The sequence below is a fragment of the Zootoca vivipara genome, chromosome 8 (genome assembly GCF_963506605.1).
Source record: "Zootoca vivipara chromosome 8, rZooViv1.1, whole genome shotgun sequence".
NCBI classification, from domain to species: Eukaryota; Metazoa; Chordata; class Lepidosauria; order Squamata; family Lacertidae; genus Zootoca; species Zootoca vivipara.
In genome coordinates this window covers 28,848,415-28,872,719 of record NC_083283.1, presented here as the reverse complement: position 1 = coordinate 28,872,719, position 24,305 = coordinate 28,848,415, and the positions used below count along the sequence as shown (strand labels likewise).

At 41.9% G+C, this 24,305-nt stretch overlaps 1 protein-coding gene across 6 annotated transcripts in view; it reads right to left on the bottom strand.

Moving 5' to 3' along the window:
• The window catches only part of PAG1 (phosphoprotein membrane anchor with glycosphingolipid microdomains 1), a 96,663-nt gene that overhangs the window by 8,547 nt on the left and 63,811 nt on the right, over positions 1-24,305 (bottom strand). For 3 of the 6 annotated variants that reach the window (XM_035126034.2, XM_035126035.2, XM_035126036.2), the window contains 3 exons: positions 2,954-3,163; positions 1,335-1,386; positions 211-307 (listed from right to left, as the gene is read on the bottom strand). In XM_035126034.2, coding sequence (XP_034981925.2) covers positions 211-307; positions 1,335-1,386; positions 2,954-3,078 — 274 coding nt within the window. In that variant the 5' untranslated portion in view covers positions 3,079-3,163. Of the gene's footprint in view, positions 1-210; positions 308-1,334; positions 1,387-2,953; positions 3,164-11,788; positions 11,873-24,305 lie in introns of all 6 variants that reach the window. The other 3 variants (XM_060277731.1, XM_060277730.1, XM_060277732.1) reach the window with 2 other exon arrangements.

Sequence of the window (24,305 nt, the reverse complement as noted above, 5' to 3'; positions counted from 1 at the left end):
TTATTTCAACTATCTGTTAATCTCTCTTGGCTAATTCACATATTCATGTTCCTTGCTTGGTAATGGAAGCACCAAGTGATAACCTAAATAACAGACTGAACAACACAGATAGAACTTTTATGTTACCTCCACATCATCTCACACTAAGCATGGTGCCCGTTTGCTGTTGTGAGTGCTGTGAAATCAAATAAATGATAAATCAGTTCTTACCATCACCATTACTGAGTCCTCCATTTTGTTCACTGCTGGCAAGTGGATCTGTAGCCAGACTTGTGACAGAGTGGCTAAATGCCTCCTTATCTGAAGGCTGCAAAGCAAAATGAATGGATTAGCATATCATTTGAACCAGCTATGGGAAGAATTATTGTTGAGCAATTACTGTTATGGATCACTGTTAAAACACTGTTTATGGAAGACAATCTTACTCGCCTTCAAATGATCGCCAAAGAAGAAGACTGTTATGGAATAAGTTCTAATTTTCAGGATTTGCCTATGCCTTCTATATTTTTTTAAACACCTTGCTTTCAGAAAGGCTACCCAGACATCTAATTTAGTTACCTACATTTCTTTGTAATGGTTGTGGTTTTAGGTATATTTGTTTTTAATTGGTTTGTGGATTTTAGCAGTGTTTTATTTACAATTTTATTTATACACTGCTTGGAGATTTCTTTGATCAAGAGGTTTATAAATCTTCTTTGGTAAGTACCGTATTGGCCCGAATATAAGCCACACCCGCAAATAAGATGCACCTTTAAAAATCAGGCTTATTTGCAGGTGCAGCCCGCCTCCTGGCACTATGGCATTCCCAGCACTACCTCCCCAAGCTGGCACCAGGGGAGGCTTGGGAGCAGAGGGCAGGCTGCATGCCGTTGCCCTGTGCTCCCGGGCTGCTTCCTGCGGGGGAGGAAGCTGTGTCGCTTTGCCACACTTCAACTTTTCATGGCCCGAATTTAGAAAAAAAGTGTGGCTTATATTCAGGCCAATACGGTGAATAAGGTTTATATATGCACAGGGCCGTCTTAAGCTGGTCGGGCGCCCTGGCGCGCAGATCGCTCCGGTGCCCCCGCCCCGCCCTGTTTCTTCCCACAGCTGGTGGGCGGGTGTAGTGTGGTTTCCGCGCGGCTCTGCCGAGTCAATGGGCAAGCCACCCCTGTATATGCAGTAACACTAAACTATTGTTTGTTCAAACAATGATCAGCAAATGAATGGATTATTAGTCTTAAGGTTCACTGTTATTTTAGCTAACAGTACCCTATGTTAGTCTTCCTCTTACTGTATATGTTATGAACTACAGAAAAAGCACTTTCAATAGTAAGTGACTGATTCATTTTTACCACATTCATCAGATTCTCATGGTCCCCATTCTGGTGTTTGGGTCTCTTCTCCCTTTAATGTAAACAAAGATTTAGGTACATAGTTAAAATAAAATAACAGTTCTCAACATCCATTTGTAAGTTTAAACATCAAACAATAACGTTGGTAATGACTACTTGCTGGCCCCAATCCAACTAACATCTTCCTGAAATCAACTGGACATGTATATAAATACCAAAGGAAGTTGCTGCAAACATACAGGGCACAAAACTTCCCTTCCATGAGAGTTTCAGACGCAAGATATTTACATTTCACCACCCTTCTGAACTCAGCAGCAAATCCCACATCAACTGTAGCTGCACTTCTAAAAATTTATTTCGCTGAAAGCAGACTAATTATGCCATTTAAAATCCACGATGCTGCCCATGCAATACACAATATGATTCATGTACACAGTAACTAATTTGCTCCCTGAAGCTTTACTGACAAAGCATCTGCTTTTAATGTCACCCATTATTATATCAATAGCATCAGTGTAACTTTTCTAGGAAGGAAGGGATTTAGTTTAATTGCACTTCTCAGCAAGTACCTGCTCCACAAATATCCTGACACCAAATCCAGCCTAACAACATGCTAAATTATTAAAGTATGATTGCCAGATAATGTCTGGCATTAGAATTTGCATAGCTTGTTAGAAATACCCAGCAGACCGATTCTTACAAAAAATGTCTTTAGTTTTCATCCTCTTGGAAGTGTCTTAGAGACTGCAGGGATTGAGCATGCAAATGAGGGCAGGAGTGTTATCAATCACAAACTTTGGTAAGCAATCTTCGGGGTTATTTTAGTCAGTTCCAATTCAACAGCAGCTTCAGAGTCTCTCCCCACTCTTGCTATTTTATGTAAACAACAAGGGTAAGGGCAAAGCTATTTATTTTAATGGATATTTCTAGTCGAACATAGCCTCTGTTGTTTGAATAATCAGCAATGCAAAGTGGGCGGCCATAATTAATATGCATGATGCACTATATGCTGGTCTCATTAACAGGCAAAATTGATTGATATTAATTCTGGTTCAAATTCAAACGTACAGCAAAACAGAACTTTGTCTCTTGGACTTGTTCATGAAAACATAATCATTCCTTGATTTTAAGACACTCATTTTAGACCCTCAGCACCCAATATTACACACAAGCACGTTTTATGAAATTATAATCGCAATCTTTATTTGGTGTGGTTGCTGCCTGATGCCACCTCAAGCTGGGGTTTCCATCCTTTTTGGGGGGGGAGGCACGTTTTGAATTCTGAGTGTGTGCTGAAACATCCAGTCACAAAACAGCTGCTATTGGGGGCAGAAGGAGGATGGCAGAACACAAAATAGCTGCCATGGGGTTTGTGGCGTAACACAAAATTAGACAGCCACCCCTGACAATCTTGCACTTACCACGGGAAGTTAGCTATGTTCCGCTGGTGCTGATTTTGTGGCAGTCACACACTATTGATTTTACACACACACACACACACACACACACACACACACACACACACACACACACACTGTCACTGTCTAAGGGGTCCAACAACACAGTTCCTGTTCATGCCTTTACTGTACCCTGACATTGTATCCAGAGCAAGACCTTACCTATCACAGCTAGAGCATAGGAAGAGCAGAAAACTGAAGACCAGGAGCATTGTCATGGCTGCCAGGCTTCCCCATATGATGATGTGAAGCAGCCCTGTACTTAAGAAGCTATCACCAGGCCCCATGATACAGAAGTGGGGGGTGCTTTTGGATGGAGGGCAGCTAGTCCTCACAAGATTTTGGCATTTGCGCTGGTAAGAGTTATTCTTTCTGTGGAGCAAAATGGGGGAGAGACAAAGTTCGGTTTAAAGGCTGGGCTGTGTTCAAACTGTATATTTAAAGCACGTTTATAGCACATTACTTTCCCCAAAGAATCATGTAAACCGTTGTTTATCCCTCACAGAGCTACAGTTCCCAGAATCATTATCAAATTACATTTCCTAGGGGGGAAATCATGTGTTTTACATATGTGGTGTGACCGGAGTTACAATTTTAATTCTGCTTTTTTATATTTTCAGAACTACTAACATTTCAGCTACGTTAACCGTCCTGAGGTAATCAGAGGCACCATTATGAAGCTAATGGAAAAATGGGAGAGTTTGTTTGAGGTTACACAGGTGTGGGATTGGACTGGCAGCTTTCTTGACCACAATTTCTCCTCACCAATGTGCCTGGAATGATGCTGTATCACAACATGGCACCTGATGAGTTCATGGCAGAGTCAATAAGCAAAACTAGTCACTTCCTGATTAGTAGCTATGTCTTTTAGCCCACTATACTACCCCAGCTCTCTAGCAAGGGAGAATGTCTGCATGCGAACAAGTTTAGAGAGGGAAATGATGGTATTTCATAGCAATGAATCCAGACTAAATTTGTTGCACTTAAGCTCCAGTGGGAACTAAGCCACCACACCAAGTTTTTCATGTGGATTTCAGTGGGACCCTAGTGCAGCTAACTGGACAGTGCAATCCTATGCATATCTACTAAAAAGTAAGCCCCAGTAATTTCAGTGGGACTTATTTGTGTGGCAATGTCCCTCCTTCCCGTGTAATAAAGACTCATGACACAGTGATTAAGATTTAATTGGGTGGTTAAGGCCACAACTTTATTGATTATGCATGTTGAGCGGAATTGGCTTAGGCGTTGGAACCTAACAGAATATATCCGACTCCAACCCGTGTGTTGGAGTCCGTGAGAAGTTAACCACCAGTAAGGAGCCCAGTGATGTACATGGCAACTCCAGGCTCAGGACCAAGCCTCACCCCCGGAATCCTTTAACGGAATTACTTCTCCAAATTTTGGGCAGTTGATGACGTAACCTGCCCCTCCTCCATCTAATTGTTATGCAAATTTCCAACGCCTAACCGCCTAACATAAGTTGTGACGACTTGCTACGAGGTAGGCGAAAAACCCATCATGGCTAGCCCAGTATGGGAAAAGTCCTACCAGGCCCCTGACTAACCAGGCAACCAACTCTCGTCCATAGCAGCGTTCCCTAACCTCTTTTTAAGGGGTGGGTGGGCGGGTGAATTGTTCGCTCCGGCGAACAGGGTAAAAAGAGGCAGAGTTCCCGCCTGTGGGGCGCTTTAAACTGTGTGGCCCCGCCCCGTCCGTCCTTATTGGACAGCCCGGGGGTGACGCAGGCGGGAACCCTCCATCGCGTAGGGGCTGAACTCGCAGCCCCTACGCGATGGTACAGTCGGGAAGCCCACAACCCCACCTCCATCGCAGGCGCGGAAGTGGCTTTCTAGGCATGTTGTAGAGGACTCATAGCTGCCAAGTTATCCCTTTTTTTAAGGGATTTTCCCTTATGCTGAATAGGCTTCCTCGCGAGAAAAGGGAAAACTTGGCAGCTATGAGAGGACTGCAACCACAGTCTGGATCCCCCCCCCCAATAGGGAAGAGGGAAACCAATAGGATTATGGGGCTTGAATCCAACAGTAGTTCTACTTATAGGAGGCCCATTGAAATTAATGGGTATGACCAACTTAGACCCATTAATTTCAGTGCATTTAATCTGGGGAGGACTTAGTTGGCTACAACCCTAGAACTGGAAATAAATACATTTTAACAACTGGATAAAAACAAGAAAGGGAAAAGTTGTAAGTATAACACCAATGAAGATGAATTGACACACCTATTTGTCTACTAATTTGCATTAATTGTCTATGCAACAGCCAATTTTTAAAAGTTCAGATGTCCCAGTTTGATAGTCAAACACAGAAATACTCATTTTAAAAAGTCAAATTGTACTGTATTTATCCAGCAAAGGAGCTTTAAAAGCAGATGTTCAGGCTGGGTGCTGAACCACACCATGGAAAAATGAGATATACCCATTTGAAATAGCTGCATGTTAGCCAGGGGCATCTGTGGTGATCCTGAAAAGCTTGGCAGCATTTTCATACAACCGGTAGTGAAACAAATGTTCTGTTCTGTTTTTTAAAAATACAATACCTGTTTCAGGTCAGTTAAAGTTCAAGAGTGCCGGCACAATATGATCTCACTCAAAGCTTTTAGGAATATGACAAAAGTAACTGAGACTACTACTCAAGTTTACAATACTACACAAGTGATTAGTTTGTCCGAAATCACTATATATTGCCTGGATTTGCCTTCATTTGCCACATGTGTGAAGGGATTCTCTAATGCACTTAAAGTAGCAGAAGGAATGTGTTGCTGTCTCCATCCCAAGGTCTTGTGGTTACCTGAGCCCCAACACCTGTGCATTGAGCAATAACATGGATGACTTCAAAAGAGACAAATTCAAGGAGGATAAAAGCTATCAGTGGCTACCAGCCACAATGGCTAAATTGTACCTTCACTGTCGGAAACAGCATGTCTCTGAATTTCAGGTGCTGTGAATCACAAGTTTGGTTGGCTACTCTAAGAACATGTTGCTGAACTGGAAAGGCCTTTTGCAGGCTCTTACATTCTTCATATGGCAGAGAGTAACCTTACGACCTACACCTCAATGAGCAGTTCTGCTCCTGTGGAAGCAGGCTCTCCCCTTGCAGATGTCCATTCCGAATGCATGCATACTGGGGGAGGGGGGGACGGACAAAGATGGCTCAGAAGTTCTGAATAACCAAGGGAACTGAAAATTCTCCGTTTTTGCTATTGAAAAAAACAAGCCTCGTGGAATAAATATTAATTTGCACCATGCTCTACCTATTTGAAATTAACTGATCTGAAATTCATGAAGAAACAGGGATAATAATAATAATAATAATTTTTTAATTTATACTTTCCAATTTGAAAACCGGGCTCAGGGCGGCAAACAGCAAATATGAAACATTAATTAAAAGCAACTTTAAAAACAGCTTAAAAACAGCATAAAATATAACATAAGTATAGCATCCATGTCAATAAAATTCAGGGTCTTTTTTTTGGGGGGGGGGAACCCAGTTTAGTAAACGTCAAGTAATCGCTAGGTCTAACTGGCCAAATTTGGTCCTGCTAGGGCCAGCAAGGAGACCAGGGAAGAGTTTAAATGTGGGGGGTCCCAAGAGGGTTTCTTCATAGAAAAAGGAAAGGGAAAAGGGAATTCAAAATGAAGGCCAGGCAGAATAGCTCTGTCTTACAGGCCCTGCGGAAGGGGATCAAGTCCTGCAGGGCCCTAGTCTTGTGGGACAGAGCATTCCACCAGGTCAGAGCCATCACTGAAAAAGCCCTGGCCCTGGTGGAGGATAATCTGGCTACTTTAAGGCCCGGGACCCTTAAGCTATTATTATTCATGGACCTTAGGGTCCTCTGCGGGACATACCAGGAGAGGCGGTCCCGTGTTTGATTTAGAGTGAGCTTCACTCCTAAGTAATTATTCTGAGCTCAAGCATACAGAATTTTCTACTCTCATAGGTAACAAAAGTTTTTAATAGTTCAGAAGCTTGTTAAATTTTAAAACTAGAACTGTGAGCTTAAAGAACAATTCTGTTGTGACATTGGAGCAGTTATGTGCTTGTTCAACTCCTGGGCACAAGGTGGCAGCATTAAACCACTGTTCCCTGGGAGTGCTCCAAAGCAATCACATTTTTGTAGACTCACATTGCAATGTAACACAAGCCACTTTTTGCACCTCTGATTAACATTTCACAGATATTTTAGTACTATTTAATTGTGGCCTTTTGCACAGAGTTCTGCATGTGATATTAACAAGCACATATTTGTGTCTCTAATGCAACTTGTGCACGCGTGAAAATGTGTGAAAATGCCAGAGGTTAGTAACGCTTAACCTAGTTGACTTACAGTGAGACTGAAAGAGTCCTAGTCCTGCACTTCTACACAGGAAGGGGTGTTTGGTATTGTCTTATAAAACCAATATTATCTACATTTTAGTGGATTATTGTCCATATCTGATGCTTTATCCCCACCCCCTGCATTTGTCATACCGTATAAGTGGATGGATTATGATAAGATGGTTAATTTGAAGATTCTGGACCTGCAGTTTTTTTTACACCCATGTTTACTTCTCTAAAACTTCATTTCACTACCAGTAACTACCCTACAGGAATGTATTGACAACTTTTAAAGCTATCCAGTCTGCTCACAAATGCATATTGTTGCATGCCACCCTAATCAACAAGCAGTGCAAGATTCCAGAGGTTCCAGGCACTTACCCAGGATTCCTTTTGGAATGAGGCATAGCAGAGACTGTGGTAACTTCATGATATATGGCTTATTTACACATACATACATCCTGAGCCTACAATGGAGGGCCTCACAGCATTAGCACCTAAAAAGGGTATTGTTTCTCTCATATCTACATTTTCTCTCATATCTACAGCCTTGGATTCAAACAGAAATTGCTCTCAAATGTTTTACAGTCGTACCTTGGCTCCTGAATGCCTTGGGAGCCAAATGTTCCGGCTCCTGAACGATCGAAAACTGGAAGTGAGTGTTCCGATTTCCGAAGGTTCTTTTGGAAGCCGAACGTCTGACAGCTTCTGATTGGCTGCAGGAGCTTCCTGAATCCAGTCAGAAGCTGCGTTTCAGAAGTCAAACGGACTTCCGGAATGGATTCTGTTCGACTTCTGAGGTACGATTGTACTTCTAAGTCGCATCAATTCCCCACTATCTGGCATTATCAGTTGAGGAAGAGGGGCTCCGTCTGGTACTGAGTTCTTTAATCCCCCATCACCTCACCAAGGCTATTTTTTGGAATTAGAAAGCTTGATTAGCTGTTAACACTTCCTGGATCCAGGGAATGGAGAAGGCTGGCACCCCCTCCTCAAACACATAAAAATATAGAGAGAGATTGCTTGCATATTAATTGCCACAGCAAAGTTTTAGAGCCATGATAAAAATCCTAAATATCACGAGAAGGCATTTAATACATTGAACACTATTTAGCTTGCACTTTTCACATGCAAGTAAATAAATAAATACACAAGCTTACAGAGAGATCTAGAACAGACATCCCCAAACTGCGGCCCTCCAGATGTTTTGGCCTACAAATCCCATGATCCCTAGCTAACAGGACCAGTGGTCGGGGAAGATGGGAACTGTAGTCCAACACATCTGGAGGGCCGAAGTTTGGGGGTGCCAAGGTGGATCTCAGTGTCCGGGCTGAACAATGGTGGCTGTGTGAGTCTTGGGTATCTGATTTTAACTCACTCCTGATACTCTACAAGGGAAAGGAAATGTCCTGTCCCCCCCGGCCAGAAGTAGTGTTTAGAACTTTAGAGCTTGTCAAAAGGTCATCTTGAGAATGTGAATTTATCTTAAGGAACGGAATTTTGCTGGCTGTTTTGCTTCTTATTATTTTGGACTAACTTAACAAAAATACTTGACTCCAGTGGAAGCTGCGAAGTCATAAGAATTCCACACTTGCATCTTTCAAAGCTAGTGTCATTCTTATTATCTGATCTTGAGAGAAGCTTGCTCTCACCACTGTTTCTGCCCTGTCAAAATATGAAAAAACTGTACTGAAAAAGGATAATGTTTTTTTTAATATGTGTCAGGAAAATCCATACAAAGGAAGGACTCCACCATAAAGCCACAGATAAGAACAAGAGATGTGCTAAAACAGGATCAGTCAGTCCAAAAGATTATTGCAAAAAGAGTGCATGAGATAATCAGAGATGCAGATGCGCTCAAGCTGTCAAAGCTCAGTTTTAACACCTTTTCTGTTTATTAGGGTGTTGCTGTTATTTCTAATCCAATTTACAATGTTCAGTGAACATGTGTGAACTGTAGCTACAAAGATGTTATAAATCCCATCTTTTTCATCACCCCCTTGCTTGATACCAAGGTAAATGAGGCGCGTATGCATAGCCAATTACATTGAATATGGGTATGTGAACACATATGCACACAGACATATACTTTTCAAAAGCAAACAGGCTGGTAGGTTACCATCCTTTCATTTTTACCTTTTTCAAGGAACACACAATCAGAGAGCTGCTTTTTATTTCTTTTTGAATATGTAATTGGGTCTCCAGGAAAAATAAAGATGATCATTAATAGTCATTTAAATATGAAGAAATGGTGCCCTTTTCTTATTTAGCCTCTTTAGTTATTTTATCATCCAACAATCTGTTTCAGACAAGGAATTTCCTCTTGTTACCTCAAATTCCTAAATTATCCCTTTGACCTCTGCAACCTGGTACATATTCTTGTCATTCCATTGGATTTGCTCTCCCCTCTTGAAGATTTCTGGCAGCTAAGCTCAGAGCTCTTTCCTGTGCCCATTTGTCACGGATGAACTTTGTTCCACCTTTGACAGTGTCCATCAGTCCCTTCTCATGCTTTTGGAGAATTGTTTGATTTCTTCCCCATTCTCCTCCCTTTCCTCTTGCTTCTCTAGGTGCTGTTTGGCAGAGCTTCTGGTCCTTGTTGCACCCCTAGAGCTTTCTTTTTAGGACTTCCCCTCCATATCCCTCTGCTTCTCCTTCAGGGCAGCTGCTTTCTTGTCTACACTGAAAATCCAGTCTCATGACTGCCAGGCATCCTCTTCTGCACTGGAAGTACAAAATGTCCTCATCAGATTCCAATAGTCCTGAGAGAGCACATCAAATGTCGCCCATTTTACCACCACCTCCTTATAGCTCAACTGAAAACGCCAACCTTTGCCCCTCAAATATCCTTCCACTGTTGCATTGCCTGACAGACCCACTGGGGATGGTGCAAGATTTGCTGCCACTGCTTTTTCTCCAAACCCTGCCTCTGTGTACTGACCTCACCCTCATTTGCTTTTGCCCCCGCCCCCCAATACAGAAGTGTCTCAAGTCCTGGGTCTCCAAACTGACAGTTCCCCATTCTGAGGAAAGACCCTGGGAAATGCAGGGTCTCTAAAGAGTGAGATGTTCTGGGAGAGATTTCAGCCACCCTACCCAGACAGAATATATATAAAGTTGCACAGATCGTAACCTGTGTTTTATTACATACATTGCTTAAAGAGAGTTTTCTGATGAAGTTGTCTACGGCTTTTTTGCCAAATAAAAAGAAACCTATTGTGACCATATTTCTTTTTTATAAAGCATTTTATTGAATTTTCCAAATAAACACATTTAAAACAATAAACAAAACAAACAAACATTCAAAAACAAATAACACACACAACTATCTTTTTAACAATTCTTCCCAAATTTCTCCTTCTCAATGCTCTGCCGAGCTTGATTTCCCTCCCTCCCCTCATTTGGTTTTCTATTCAGCTCTTATCTCGCAGTTCCTTTATTCCATCCATTTAAAATCAATTCGTAGGATTTATTTCAGTCCTGCAAGTGTCTTTAAACTTCTACAGTTCTTTTCCCTATAGTCCACAAATTTACTCCAGTCTTTTTGGCACCCTGTTTCCCCCTGGTTCCGGATCCTGCTAGTCATTCTCGCTAGTTCCGCACAGTCTATCATTTTTGTCTGCCACTCTTCAATCGTCGGTAAAATTGTGACCGTATTTCAACACAGAAAAGAAAGCCCAAGGGTCCATGCCAAGTCTCCTGTGCTCCGAAAACTAGACCTTATGTTTCACCCCGAGCTCATCATGACTTCAAAACTATTGACCTGCAAAGTTGTAGACAGAAAAATCCAAACTGCTTGCTGCCCCTGCTGAGGCTCTCTGAAGCAGCCGAGCTACCACCCCATTTGCAGCCCGCCCACCCACAAAGGTGGTTGCAGAAATTTGGAGGCAGGCAGAGTGGGCCCAATCCCTGGAACAGCTGCAGTTTAAATAAGGAAATAAATAATTGAGCCCCACTCAGGCCTGAGGATGGCTGTGAGAGCACCTCAGGACCCAGAGGATCATTGGCCAGCTCAGCCCCACCCTTGGAGCAACCTAATTTGGGAACTTTCATCAGGCTCTGCTGGCAGGTATGCCCCGTTTGGTGGGTGGAAGGGGGAGGTCTGCATCCCAGCAGAGGGGTGCAAGTGTTACTCTGACAGCAGCCAAGAGGAGGCTGCAAAGCGAGTGGAGGGATGTGCCCACACAATCCAACCCCCTCACGGCCTGGCATAAGGCGAGCTTGGATTGCAGCCTTGAGTTAACCACGCTTCAGATGGAAATTAAATGGAACAGTAGTTGAAATCGCACAGCACCTATCTTGCATGCCAAGGGAACCTAAAAATTGATAGCAGAGGCATCGTGGAAGTGTTCATGAATAGTAATAAGGTGATGCGTTGTTTCCTATGGGCTTCACTAACTACTTAATTAATGTCTATAGTGTGGTACTTAGGGAATGCAGCCTTCCTAATAAATGACCACAGCATACATTATTGCCTAATTATGGTATATCATTCTCTCTCTCTCTCTCTCTCTCTCTCTCTCTCTCTCTCTCACACACACACACACACACTGATGTAATTACAGTGCTTATGCATTAAGAGCTTACTGATGCAATCCCTGCCTCCCCTAGCTCCAAAATCTCAATGGTTTCCTGGATATAATATACAGCCATGATCACTTACACTTAAAGAATTCAATTGTTTAGACCTCCGCCAGGATTAGAAAAGGGTGATCCGAGCTTGGAATATGTGAGCTTTGGCATCTGCCTGTCAAGAGAGAGAGAGAGAGAGAGAAGATACACACACACACACACACACACACACACACACACACACACAATAATTTTAACATTGCATATGTCACGTACTTTGTCTGAATTTGCGTGCAATGACTTTTGACGTACTATATTTGTTGGTTTTTCAGTTTGATTTTAATGGAGTGGTGTAATTCCAAAATGTATCTGCAAGATGGAGGAGAAGGTTCTGGATTCGGAGGAAGAAAATGTACTGTGGGATTTGATTCTGGAAATTTTTTTGGAAATGAAAGAGGAGATGCTCAACCCTAATGGAAAAACATTAATTTTGGAGGAGAAGACTGCTGAACCAACAGAACTGAACTTCAAATCAGGAGATTTAATCTGTGAAAAATATAAGGAAGAAGAAGAAAAGGAGGAAGAAGAAGAAGAAGGGAAGAAAATCACTGTTCCACCGGTGGGAGGGGAGGAACAGTGAATGGACTTGATTTGAAAGCCCCCCCCCCAAAGGGAAAATCAGAAAGGTTGCCGTCCCAGTGAGAGGGGGAGGGAAGGATGTAGGTTGGGGACAGAAAGAAAAGGAGATTGAAGATAAAATGTTGGGAATGCAGCAGTGGGAGAAGTGGGCAGAGCAAGGGTTGTATTGGGACAGAGTAGGAGTGGGGTGAAGGTGGGATATTGATTTAATTTTTATTGAATGGGTAAAGACGGTCTGAACTTGGAAAGTTTTAAGGAGCTAGCTGAAATTTCTGGAGATACCGATTCCAAAGGAAGGGGGGATGAATTAGTTTAAAGACGGGATTATAGAAGAAGATATAGAAAAGGATGTATGGATATTTTTGGGTAGTGAATAATGGTTTTGAAATTGTATAAAAGTTAAGAGAATTATGATAATATAGGAGAGGAATTAAAAGGTTTTTTGTAAGGATAAATGTGTAAGAATTAAGAATCAAGGTTAAAATATGAGAAATGATGTTAAATTAAGATTTGGAAATTGCAAAATCTAGATAGCAAAATAGGAGCTCAAAAGGGTGATGCGAGGAAGTCCGTAGAGTTAAGATATAAGAATGGAGAATGTGTTTTTGTATTTTATTTTTTTCTTCGTTCTTTTTTTCTTTTTTTTTCTTTTCTTTTTGAAAAATCAATAAAAATTATATATATTTTTTAAAAATGTATCTGCACGTGGTATATGGTGAAATTTCAATTAAAATGGTTTCAAACAACAAGAAGAAAAGAAACAAGCTGAGGATTGATTGCCAAGCAAAAAGGTAAACTATATTCTGGAGTCCGGCAACCAAACCAGTCATAAAAACAGAAAGAATTTGGAAGCATTTCTTTTTACCCTTACATTTACTTATTTTTTTGACACATGGTGTAAGGCCAGTGCCACTTAGGCAGGGAAAATGCACCCTGATAGCTTTTTAGCTTGATGTATGTGTGGAGAAGCAATAAAAAGCCCAGAAATTAAAGCTCTCTTCATGAAATGCATTTTTCAGTTGTGACACCATAAATTGGTGACAGTTGACAGTTCCAGGAGAGGCAGAGCTAATTCAATTTTAAAAATGTTGTTTGCAGAAGCACTTTGACTGTACATAATTTTGCCTTGCTAATTAAAGCAGTTGAAAAGGCTTTTAATGTGTCAGTTCTCCAGCCCTTGCTGTCCTTAACAATCTTTTTCACTTCATCTATGACACCACCAGAAGATTCTTGACTACAGATGCCATCCATTCTCAAGATTGCATCTGTTTCTCTGACCAATTTCCCCATTCTCCCTTGGGACATCTCATGCTACTAGGCACAGCATAGTCTTGGGCAGTTTCCAGGCGTCTTAGAAGAATAACAGAATTGTAGAGTTGGAAGGGACCCTGAGGGTCATTTAGTCCAACCCCCTGCAATGCAGGAATCTCGGCTAAAGCATCCATGACAGATGGCCATGCAACCACTGCTTAAAAACCTCCAAGGAAGGAGAGCCCACAACCTCTAGATGGAGTCCTTTCCACTGTCGAACAGCTCTTACTGTTATAAAGTTCTTCCTGATGTTTAGTCGGAATCTCCTTTCTTGTACTCTCCTCCAGCTGAGGAGAAAACACGCTCATTCACTCTTCCATGTGACAGCCCTTGAGATATTTGAAGATGGATATCATATCTTCTTTCAGACTCCTCTTTTCTAGGCTAAACATACCCTGCTCCTTCAACTGCTCCTCATAAGGTTTGGTTTCCAGACCCTTTATCATCTTAGTTGCCCTCCTATGCACACATTCCATCTTGTCAACATGCTTCTTAAGTTGTTGTGCCAAGAATTGGACATAGTATTCCAGATGTGGTCTAGTCAAGGCAGAAGAGATTGGTACTATTACTATTACTGATCTGGACACTATACTTCTGTTGATGCAGCCTAGAATAGCATTGGCATTTTTTGCTGCTGCATCACACTGTTGACTCATGTTAAACTAAGACCCCTAGATCCTTTTCACATGTACTACTTGTAAATCAGGTGTCCTCCGTCTTATATCTGTGCATCTAGTTCTTCCTGCCTAAGTGTAGAACCTTACATTTGTCCCTATTTAAACTCATTTTGTTAGTTTGGGCAGAATTCTCCAATCTGTTAAGGTCCTCTTGAATCCCGATTCTGTCTTTAGTGCCATTAGCTACCCCTCCCACTTTGGTGTCTTCTGCAAATTTGATGAGCACCCCCTCAATTCCTTCATCAAAGTCATTTATAAAGATATTGAACAACAACATCTGAATTACAAACAGATGGAATTTAAAGAAACAAGAGACTCGGAAATTGCATTTAATCCCTCCATATGTTGCTGGACTACGGCTTCATTCATCCATGATAGTTGGCCAGAATGGCTGGGTGTGAGCATTCTAATATGTAGAAAAACAAACAACTAAAGATTTCAATTCTTATTAACTCAGCACAGCTGAAAGCAGCAGTTTACAATCACTTCAGGTATTATTCCAGATGCATTTTGAAACACATTGCTTTCCGCTAGGATATGCATGCCACGGGTACATTATGACTTGCTTTTCTTCTGGAACACCCATTTATAATGCCTGCCTTCCTATACTAGCCTGCCTTCCTCCTGCATAAGCAGAAATATAAAATCACACATTCTGCCCAAGGCATTGAAGCAATGAGAGCTATCCCATGGCCCCGGGAGAACCATTTTAAATTAGTAGGTTTCCTTTCCCTTTAATCTGGCAGGATAAATATAAGATCTAATAATCTGCTACTAATATTGGAAATTTTCACAGCTAAAGCATCACTCCTTCCAAACATAACTGGGTTACTTTTCTTAATAATTATGAAGAGGGGACATGGAGAGACTTTTCATAACATTTTACATGGCAAGTTAGTTTCCAAATCTGATAAACCCAAAATAGCAGCCACACACATATCCTGTCATACTTTCTTAGAAGCTGATCGAATCTTACATGGAACTGCACTTAAGACTTCTGTTTGGATAAGGTCTCCTGATAAGTATGCACATCACCAAGTAATATATCATTTGCTAGCTCACAGTCAGACTCAGATGGCCCAAGATTAGAAGGGTCTGGGATTTTGCAATCACAAAATTAGCCCCACAGAATTTGAGGGAGGAAAAGGGAATAAGCATGAACAAATGTTATAAACACTCAAGACACGACAGCCCCCTGACTTGGGTAGCTTCAGCCAGTTAATACTCCAGTTTCAAACTCATCATGGCTAAGGCCCTCAGTTCTTTTCTGCTCAGATTGGCTAAATTTCTACATATCCCAACTTTTCAAGTAAGCTAGCCAAAAATAAGCGCTGCATTTTTATATATATATAAAAACAAGGAAGGAAAACATAGAGCTAGAAAAATGGCAGGTGTTCCTTCAGAACAGGATGAGCAGGGTTCTGCAAGGCACTATTAGCAATCCTGTCCTCACCCATAGTTAGGTGCCCTGGAAGATGCTGGTTTACACAGAATGCATAAAGAACTACTTGGCACAGTGGCTGTTCTACCTCCACTATACCAGTTGCTGAATCATAGGTGGGCATAGTGCTGCTTAGCTCATGTCCTGCTTGCAGACTTCCCAAGTGTGTCTGATTGGCTACTGTGGAAACAGAATGCTGGATGAGATGAGCCATTGGCTTGATTCAGCAGGCTGTTCTTATCATGGTCTGACCTCCTCATGTTAACCTTTTCTCAGTATGGTTGAGAAGCTCTACCAAGCTTGGTCCTTTTAGACCATAGCTGCCAAGTTATCCCTTTTTTAAAGGGATTTTCCCTTATGCTGAATAGGCTTCCTCGCGAGAAAAGGGAAAACTTGGCAGCTATGCTTTAGACTAGCTCAGGGAGTGCACAGCTTGTATTATACAGATCTCTTTCGGTGTTGCCGAAATATCCAATATTTTGACAAAAGTTAGAGGACACCCTCCCAAGTGTACCGCAACTCGCATAACCTGCTAGCAGAAGATCCTGCCCAAAGTTTGAGATGCAACAGCAAACTTACAGAAATTTGGCTCATCTTTATTAAAAAATGTGCATGCAAGGCTTGGAATCCATACTGACACTATATAGCTGGAACACTACTTGTCATTTTGGAAGTGACACTTCCAACATCATCTTGACAGTTAAAATATCCTTCTGTCTGCTGTGATTAGTTTCAAAGCCATTTTACTTTATGGTACTTGCAAGGTACCTTTATGGTACATTTGCTTCTCTTGAAGCACCGTATTTTAATTGGATGGCAAGCTGGCTCCACTGTAGTGACTTTAGCTATCTAAAGCAGTCCAGCAACCTGAACTGTATGTCAAAGATGCTCAGGACTGAATCACTAGTTGCTTCTGCTGATGCCTGGAGACGTGACTTGTTCGCAGTGTTTTAATTATGGATGTTTCTGTTTTAATCTTCGTGTAACTGGCTTTTATATTTTGTTAACCCACTTAGAAGCCTCTTGTGCCATTAAGTGGCACACAAACCTACCCTGTAATAAAAGGCAGGCAGTAGTCATCCCCCCCCCATTTGCTCAAGCGCTAATGTGCTGCTTTCAGATATTTTCAGTACATCTCAGCACACTCGTCATGTGATAAGCAACAAGTATCACTATTTTGTGTGGGATAAATGGAAGTGCAGTTTGACCTTAGGGCTTAGTCGTATTATTAGAGCAAACAATCTGCTATGCTCTTGTACAGCAGCCTCTGTAAACAGACAGGCGGCAAACAAAGGGGGAGCTTTACAGAGTTTAAAATAGAAAATTGCCTTTGCATTAACAGGCTTATGGCAAGGTTACTTATGGCATATTTGCCTTTAGGACTCAGCAGGCGTGCAGTGCAGCATATTGTGTCAAGCCATCTGCTGAACAGGCAGAATCGATCTCAGAGTCTGTGTGTCCTGCTTCGCTTGCAGATTTACCCACTGTGACTAAACACACCCACAGAACTAAAGATTTTTTGGGGAGGGGGGGAAGAACTCCTCCAAACAGTTGGATTTGACCTTTCCGGGGCAGGGTGGAAGAACATTTTCTATTTTCAAGGGAGAAAAGAGATAAGCTCTGAACGCACAAGTCATTTCAAGGAAAATGCAGTTTGAAAGCTTTGCTCTTTTCCAAATCTGAGCTTCAAACAAATTTCACATGGTAATTATAATAATTGAAATGTCAAAAGCATTTTATATTTACACGGTGCTGTATAAATACTGACTAATTAAGGTTCACCGTGATTTTGCTGGGAGAATAAAATACTGCATCTTTTTTTGGATCTGAAGGTTGAAACAGAGACAACACTAGTTGCACACATGAAACTGGGATTAGAGGTTGGTCCTGAAGGGTTTTCTTTTCTATTTTTTAACACCTCAAGCAAAAAAACAAAACAAAAAAACACTACACTCCTCTGCTCTAGACTGGAATTCTTTTTACAAATTACACCCACATATGTCCCAAATAAAGAAAAAAAAGACACATATTGTTTAGAATTTGCCACCTGAGGTAGAGTGCTTCACATTACATCGTGGTGAGGTCAGCCCTGAATTTGTCACTCCTAGTCGGTTTCAGTCTGCTGAAGAAAGCTGGGAAGAACTTGGCAGCCACACAATGTTCCTGTTCCAAATACTGAGTGACAAGAAATCTGCTTTTTGAGAAGCCCTTTGCCAAACGTCTATTACTCAGGAAGAATCATGCTGACTCCTTGTCAGAGTCAGATCTGCCTCAGATGCTCATCATAGCTCTTGCTACATGGCTGCACCCATCTTTGGACTACTGTAATGTGTTCTACATAGGGCTACCTTTTAAGGTGACTCAGAAACTACAACTAATCTAGAATGCGGCTGCTAGACTGCTGGCTGGGAGTAAGCACAATTCAAAGTGTCAGTGCTGACGACCTTTAAAGCCCTAAACGGCCTCGACCCTGTATACCTGAAGAAGCGTATTCAACCCCATTGTTGAGCCTGGACACTGAGGTCCACCTCCAAGGGCCTTCTGGTGGCTCCCTGCGAGAAGTGAAGTTACAGGGAACCAGGCAGTGAGGGTCTTCTTGGTAGTGGAGCCTGCCCTGTGGAACACCCTCCAGTCAGATGTAAAACAGATATACTATAAGACACTTAGAAGACATCTGAAGGCAGCCCTGTATAGGAAAGTTTTAAATGTTGGATGTCTCATTGTGTTTTTATATTATGATGGAAGCCCCCCAGAGTGGCTGTGGAAACCCAGATATAAATAATAAATGATTGCTATTACTGTATTTGTAAGTGTACAGAATGTGGGAAACCCAGTCAGCAAGACTCTGCCAGGAATAATGCTAAGGCAGGATTTCCTACGGGGAAGGGATGTAGCTCAGTGGTAGAAAAGCTGCTTCGCAGGCAGAAGGTCCCAGGTTCAGTCCCAGGCATCTCTAGGTAGGGCTGGGAAAGAATCCCGTCTGAAACCCTGGAGTTCCATTACCAGTCAATGTAGACAATGCTAAGCTAGGTGAACCAATGGCTTGATTCAGTGTCAGGAAACATCCAGTGTTCTTAGTTTCCTGCAAAGTTTCTTGTGAGATATCTTCTGAAGAAGAAAAGGGTAAGGAGGAAACCCCGCACAAATCCAGAGTGGAGTCCCTAAGATAGCTGGTGCCAAACATATTGCTCCGTTTTCCTTTGGACCACTTCAGCAAGGCTGAGAGGAGGTCTTGTTGTCTGAGGCGGGCAAAACATACTGCCCAGGCTTGCACACCAGGAAGGTTACCCAGGGAAGTAGCCTTGGGTGATTTCCATGTTCTCTGAAGGGCTGGCTTGGGACATCATGGTTTCCATGGGGCTAACTCGAGTGGTTATTGGTCCACCACATTCAGCAAGCCATACCCAGGCTTTCATCTTTGTTCCAATAGCAGAGATGGGTGTTCTGATTTGAGGGGGGGGGGTGGATGGATGGAAGAGTTGTACAATCCAGTTTGCTTCCTTGGAGGTTTTTAAACAGAGGTCAGACGGTCCTCTGTCAGGGATTCTTTAGCTGAGATTCCTGCATTGCAGAGTGTTGGATTAGATGAGCCTTGGGATGCCTTGGAAACCCAGCCAGATGGGCAGGGTATAAATAATAAATTATTATTATTTCTTCAACTGTACAGTTCTTTGATCCAGTTCTATGACATACCAGTTTCTGGTGAGCTTTGAACTCGCAACAACAACTCACCTCTGCAGATGGTGGTGGGGAATTCAGGTAGTCCTGGAAACAAATGGAATCTGATGGATTCCTGAAAGCTCTAAGGGGTTTTCTAGTGGTTAGAATTGGTGATTCTGCTCAGGTTCTGCTCTCATTGTGCAATGATGAGACACAACAGGCCACTGCCAGCCCCATCAACTCGGACTGGTTATATTCCCTACTATATATGTTTCACCCCATTGCTTATGGTTTTACAAGTGCTGCAAAACTGGCCAAAGACTTCAGCACACACAAGTAACTTGCACTAAGATTAGAGCAACCTGGTTGCCAAGCAACCTTTTTTTGTTTAGCAGAACGTAATACACAACAGCAGCTTGTCAACTGGGGAAGTTGTAATCAGGTACAAGGACTGGCTTAATGGCTCGTGAACACTTAAGTCATCATGCAATTTGCTGTACGTACTTTTCTCCCCAGGAGTTCCCATGGGGAAGAAGCACTTGGTGGGGCTTCTTAGATGAAAAACTTGTAGATGGACCAAATCAGGCTTTTGGACTCTCACTCTCCACCACTTGACCCTTGAGAGTACCTTTCCCACCAAGAGCAGCAAAACCATTCCGAAGGCGAAAGTGAACACCCAAGCTTACAAACATGGATCCATTACAGTGGTGCCTCGCAAGACGAATTTAATTCGTTCCGCGAGTCAATTCGTTTTGTGAAAAAATCGTCTTGCAAATCACGGTTTCCCATAGGAATGCATTGAAATTTCTTTTTTTGCCCATAGGAATGAATTAATTGAATTTCAATGCATTCCTATGGGAAACCGCGATTCGCAAGACGAATTTTTCACAAAATGAATTTGTCTTGCGAGTCACCATCAGATCGCAAGACGCATTTGTCTTGCGAAAAATTCGTCTTGCAGGGCATTCGTCTTGCGAGGTACCACTATATATTGGAAAGGGTCACAGCTCAGCAGTAGAGAACATGCCTTGCAAGATCTCAAGTGTGACCCAAGAAAGTGATCTCAAGGAAGGGCTGGGAAAGACGCTTACCCAAAAAACCCTGGAGAGCCACTGCCAGTCAGTGTAGACAATTCTGAGCTAGATGGCCCAATGGTCTGACTTTAATGAAACTCCTGCATGCAAAGTGCTTTACTATCCACAGTCATATGAATAAATCAATTTGTGGAGTGGCTGAAAAGGGGAAGCGAACCTGCCTTGTAGTCATAGCTGCTATGGGGTTTGAATTTCATCGTTTGAGCTCTGAAACAAACACTCTCCACTGATCCACTTCCGTTAGCAAAAACATATGGTTAGTCTAAGGCCTTAATTCAGAGTGCAGGAACAGGGGCTTAGAACTAAGGCACTCCTCCTAAGGCACTAGGAGACCTGCAGTAAAGTTTCTGTCGGATAACATTCACCCTAAAAAACCTCAGCCCTGTGTACTTGCATGAGATAGCTAGCAGCCTTCCGAATGCTGCTTTTTCAGGATGAGCAAACCCAAAGCACTAACTTCAAAGCCTGAGGCACTGGCAGCTGCTTTAGCTAGAGGTTTCTGCGTATCCCTAAATAACCTCACAGATAACAACCATACTTCTATTGTTGTAAAACTCATCATTATTGTGATCTGTGTATTGAAGAATGCCTTTGAAGTATGGATATTTTAGAAAGAGAGATCTCTTCACTTATAACTATGCTGCCAGTTATTCAAAATATTGTTAAATCCCTGTCTAGACCTCCCATTACCATGTCTTGAGCCTCAGACATGCATAAAATGGATTATGAATTTAAATGAAGTCTAGCAGTACTCCTAACGGTGGACAAAATAAATATAAAATGCACACTTGATTCCTGCCTTTAAAATACTTCCGTGTGGTGAGTAATCCAAACAACACTGTCAAAGGCCTCTATAAAAATACCAACAGTGTTTTTAAGTCTTCCAGGAGCAAATATCTAGAGAGATTGCCATCCCATTTCTATTATTCCACTGTAACATATAATAAAAGCAACTCACAGGAATAAGAGGATTATCCTTTTAGGGTCTCACTTTGTGGCTTTATTTAGTCATTTATTTATTTATTTATTTATTTATTTATTTATTTATTTATTTATTTATTTATTTATAAAGCTCACCAACTGTTTTATTCCCTGACTTTGTAATTAACTATATCTGCACACACAAAAATAAATAATAAAGGATGTCTGCTTATTGTAAAGTAGCTTACAATGTGACTCATGTATTATACATCATTTAACTGTGTGCAAAATATGCAGGATGATGGCTTCACATCTGTTTGTGGTTATTTTGCCACTCCTACTACCCTCCTCCACCCTTCCTGCTTTCAGTTGCATTAAAAAAAAACCCAAAACCCTCTATCGTAATTCTGAACGGAATATCTTCCATTAATCTTCTTAAACACACAGCACAGTCCATCCAATACACTTAAGTCACAGTGATCATAATAGAGTTTAAACATGTGCAATTGTTTCTGGACCGCAACAAGAACAAGAAAGAGTAGTCAAAAGATTGTGGGGGGTGTCTTTTGTATCACTACTGAGCAGCATCTCTTTCTTGAACAGGAGATTGTAAAGTAATTTATTTACTGCAAAGTGAGAAGCCTTTCAAAATGAAAAGAAGACCCTATGAGTAAATTGGTAAGTTTCCTCAGTGGCGGAGGAAGGGGATTGCGGGGTATGTGGTGTCATCACTGGGGTGTGTGTGCGACAAAATGACAAAAATATGAGTTGGTTTTTTTATTAAAAAAATTGGGCTCACTGAACTTTTTAGTTCAGTCAACAAATGTAACAAAATGCGGCTGGCACTGGGTGCCACACCGTGGGGCCAGGACTTACAGCGTGCCCTGCAGCGTGCCCGAGCCACGCATCTCTCCTGGGAGTGACGTGGTGGCTTAGGCTCCTGCAGGCTCCGCACTACCTGAAAGGGCAGTGTGGGACTTGCGTCTGCCCTCCGCCTCTCCCTCAGATGCCCTACAGCTGAGGGGGAGGCTCCACGCAGTGCGCCCTGCCCACATGGGTGGCTCGCCCCACCCCGGGCTGCAGGACGTGTGCGCCACATCCGGCACCCACGCCGCTAGCTACGCCGCTATGTTTCCTTTAATTAAATCATAGAAACACGAGAACCTGTCTTATGCCGCCAGAAGATGAGTCCATCTAGCTGTGTAGTGTGTGCACTAGCTGGTAGTGATTTTCCAGGGTTTATGAAAAGAGTATTTTTCAGCCCTGTCTGGTGATGCCCAGGAGTTGAGCTTGGGACATTCTGCATGCAAAGCAGATGCTATGGCCCTCGCAAGTCAGCAGTGCGTCATGTTAGATTGCAAGTCACATTTGAAGCACAAGAGAGATTCCAAAGCAGCACGTTAGGGAGCAGCTGTTCCATGGGGTAAAAAAAAAAAAACCACAAGCAAATAAATGGTGCAAGTTCAGCTGAGTTCATGGACGTTCCTACATGTACCTGAATTTATTCTCTGGATCACTTATTTGCATCACAAAACTTACTGTCTTTCCAATTTGGCCAAATTCATCAGCTGAAATTTGTACTTGAATTACATTGGACAAAATGGGTTTTCATGAAGCTAATCATGTTTCTCAGAGGAAATGAAGGTTCACATTCGTTTTGCAGTGATATTTCCGGGCAACCTTTCTAACGATTAATATAATACCCCTGGGACCCATAACAAAGTGCTCATTGCTAAGTGTTCCTGTTCAAGTTCCAGCCAGCCAGCCATACCTTCTTCCAGAATACTTGAAAGTCATTCCCCCTCTAGATGTTTTTCTGTCCCCGCCCCCTGCCCCACAAAGTCATTCCACACCCACTGAGCATGCTTAGTACACATTGGGCTGGTTTGGGTATTGCTCCTCACCGTAGGGTTTTCCTACTCTAAAATTGCTTGTTACTCCTAATAACCTTGGGACTCCCCTCTAGCATGCCTGCTAATACATCTCTTGTGCCTGGATGGCACCATTTTGACTACACAAGCTGCCTTGCTCCGTCTATCCCAATATTTCTTATATGATGTACTACGGTAATAGAATTTCAAAGCCGCTAAATTTACAGATTGTGTCATCAATTGTGCAATTTTATGTTATTTTAGAATCAGATCTCTCTGAAACTTCCTTTAAAACTTTCCGTTGTGTAAAATAGAGGAAGGATTGTTTCAAAAGTTTCCCTTTTCCCCATCTTTGCTTTACATTACTATCCCCTGGGGTATATAAGACATCACAGTAACCCAGGGCACAGAATTATTATACATTAAGCAATCCCTTTAGTTCAGTGTAGTTCCACCCCCACCCCACCCCACCCCGTGATAGCAATCATATTCATTTAAAAGAAGGTCATGAGTCATGGGGACGGGGAGAATGTGCGCATGAATTCAACAGTGCTTAGTTTATTTTTTGGTTGCTATTTTGTTAATGTTGTTAATATAGTTTTATAAATTATGACTGCTGCAGTACTTTTAGCTTATTTGTGCTGTTTAGCTTATTTGTTTTGTTAATAGTGTTTTGTAGACTTTAATTGTTTTACTGATAATTTGTTAATTATTCCATATGATTTATGCTGTATTTGTGATGTTCTATTACTGTATGTTATTGTTATTTATTGTTTGTAATCCACTTTGCAATTTGTGTCAATGAAAAGAGGCATAGAAATATAATAAATGAAATCAATCAATCATTTTAAAACTGGCTGTAAATATGAAAAACCTGACATTTATCAAAGACAACTAATCTTTCTTTTGTCCCATGTTCACCAATTTTAACTCTTCCCTTCTCCTACAAGGAGAATGACAAAACCTGGTATTTCTTTTCCCTGGGAATTTCTTG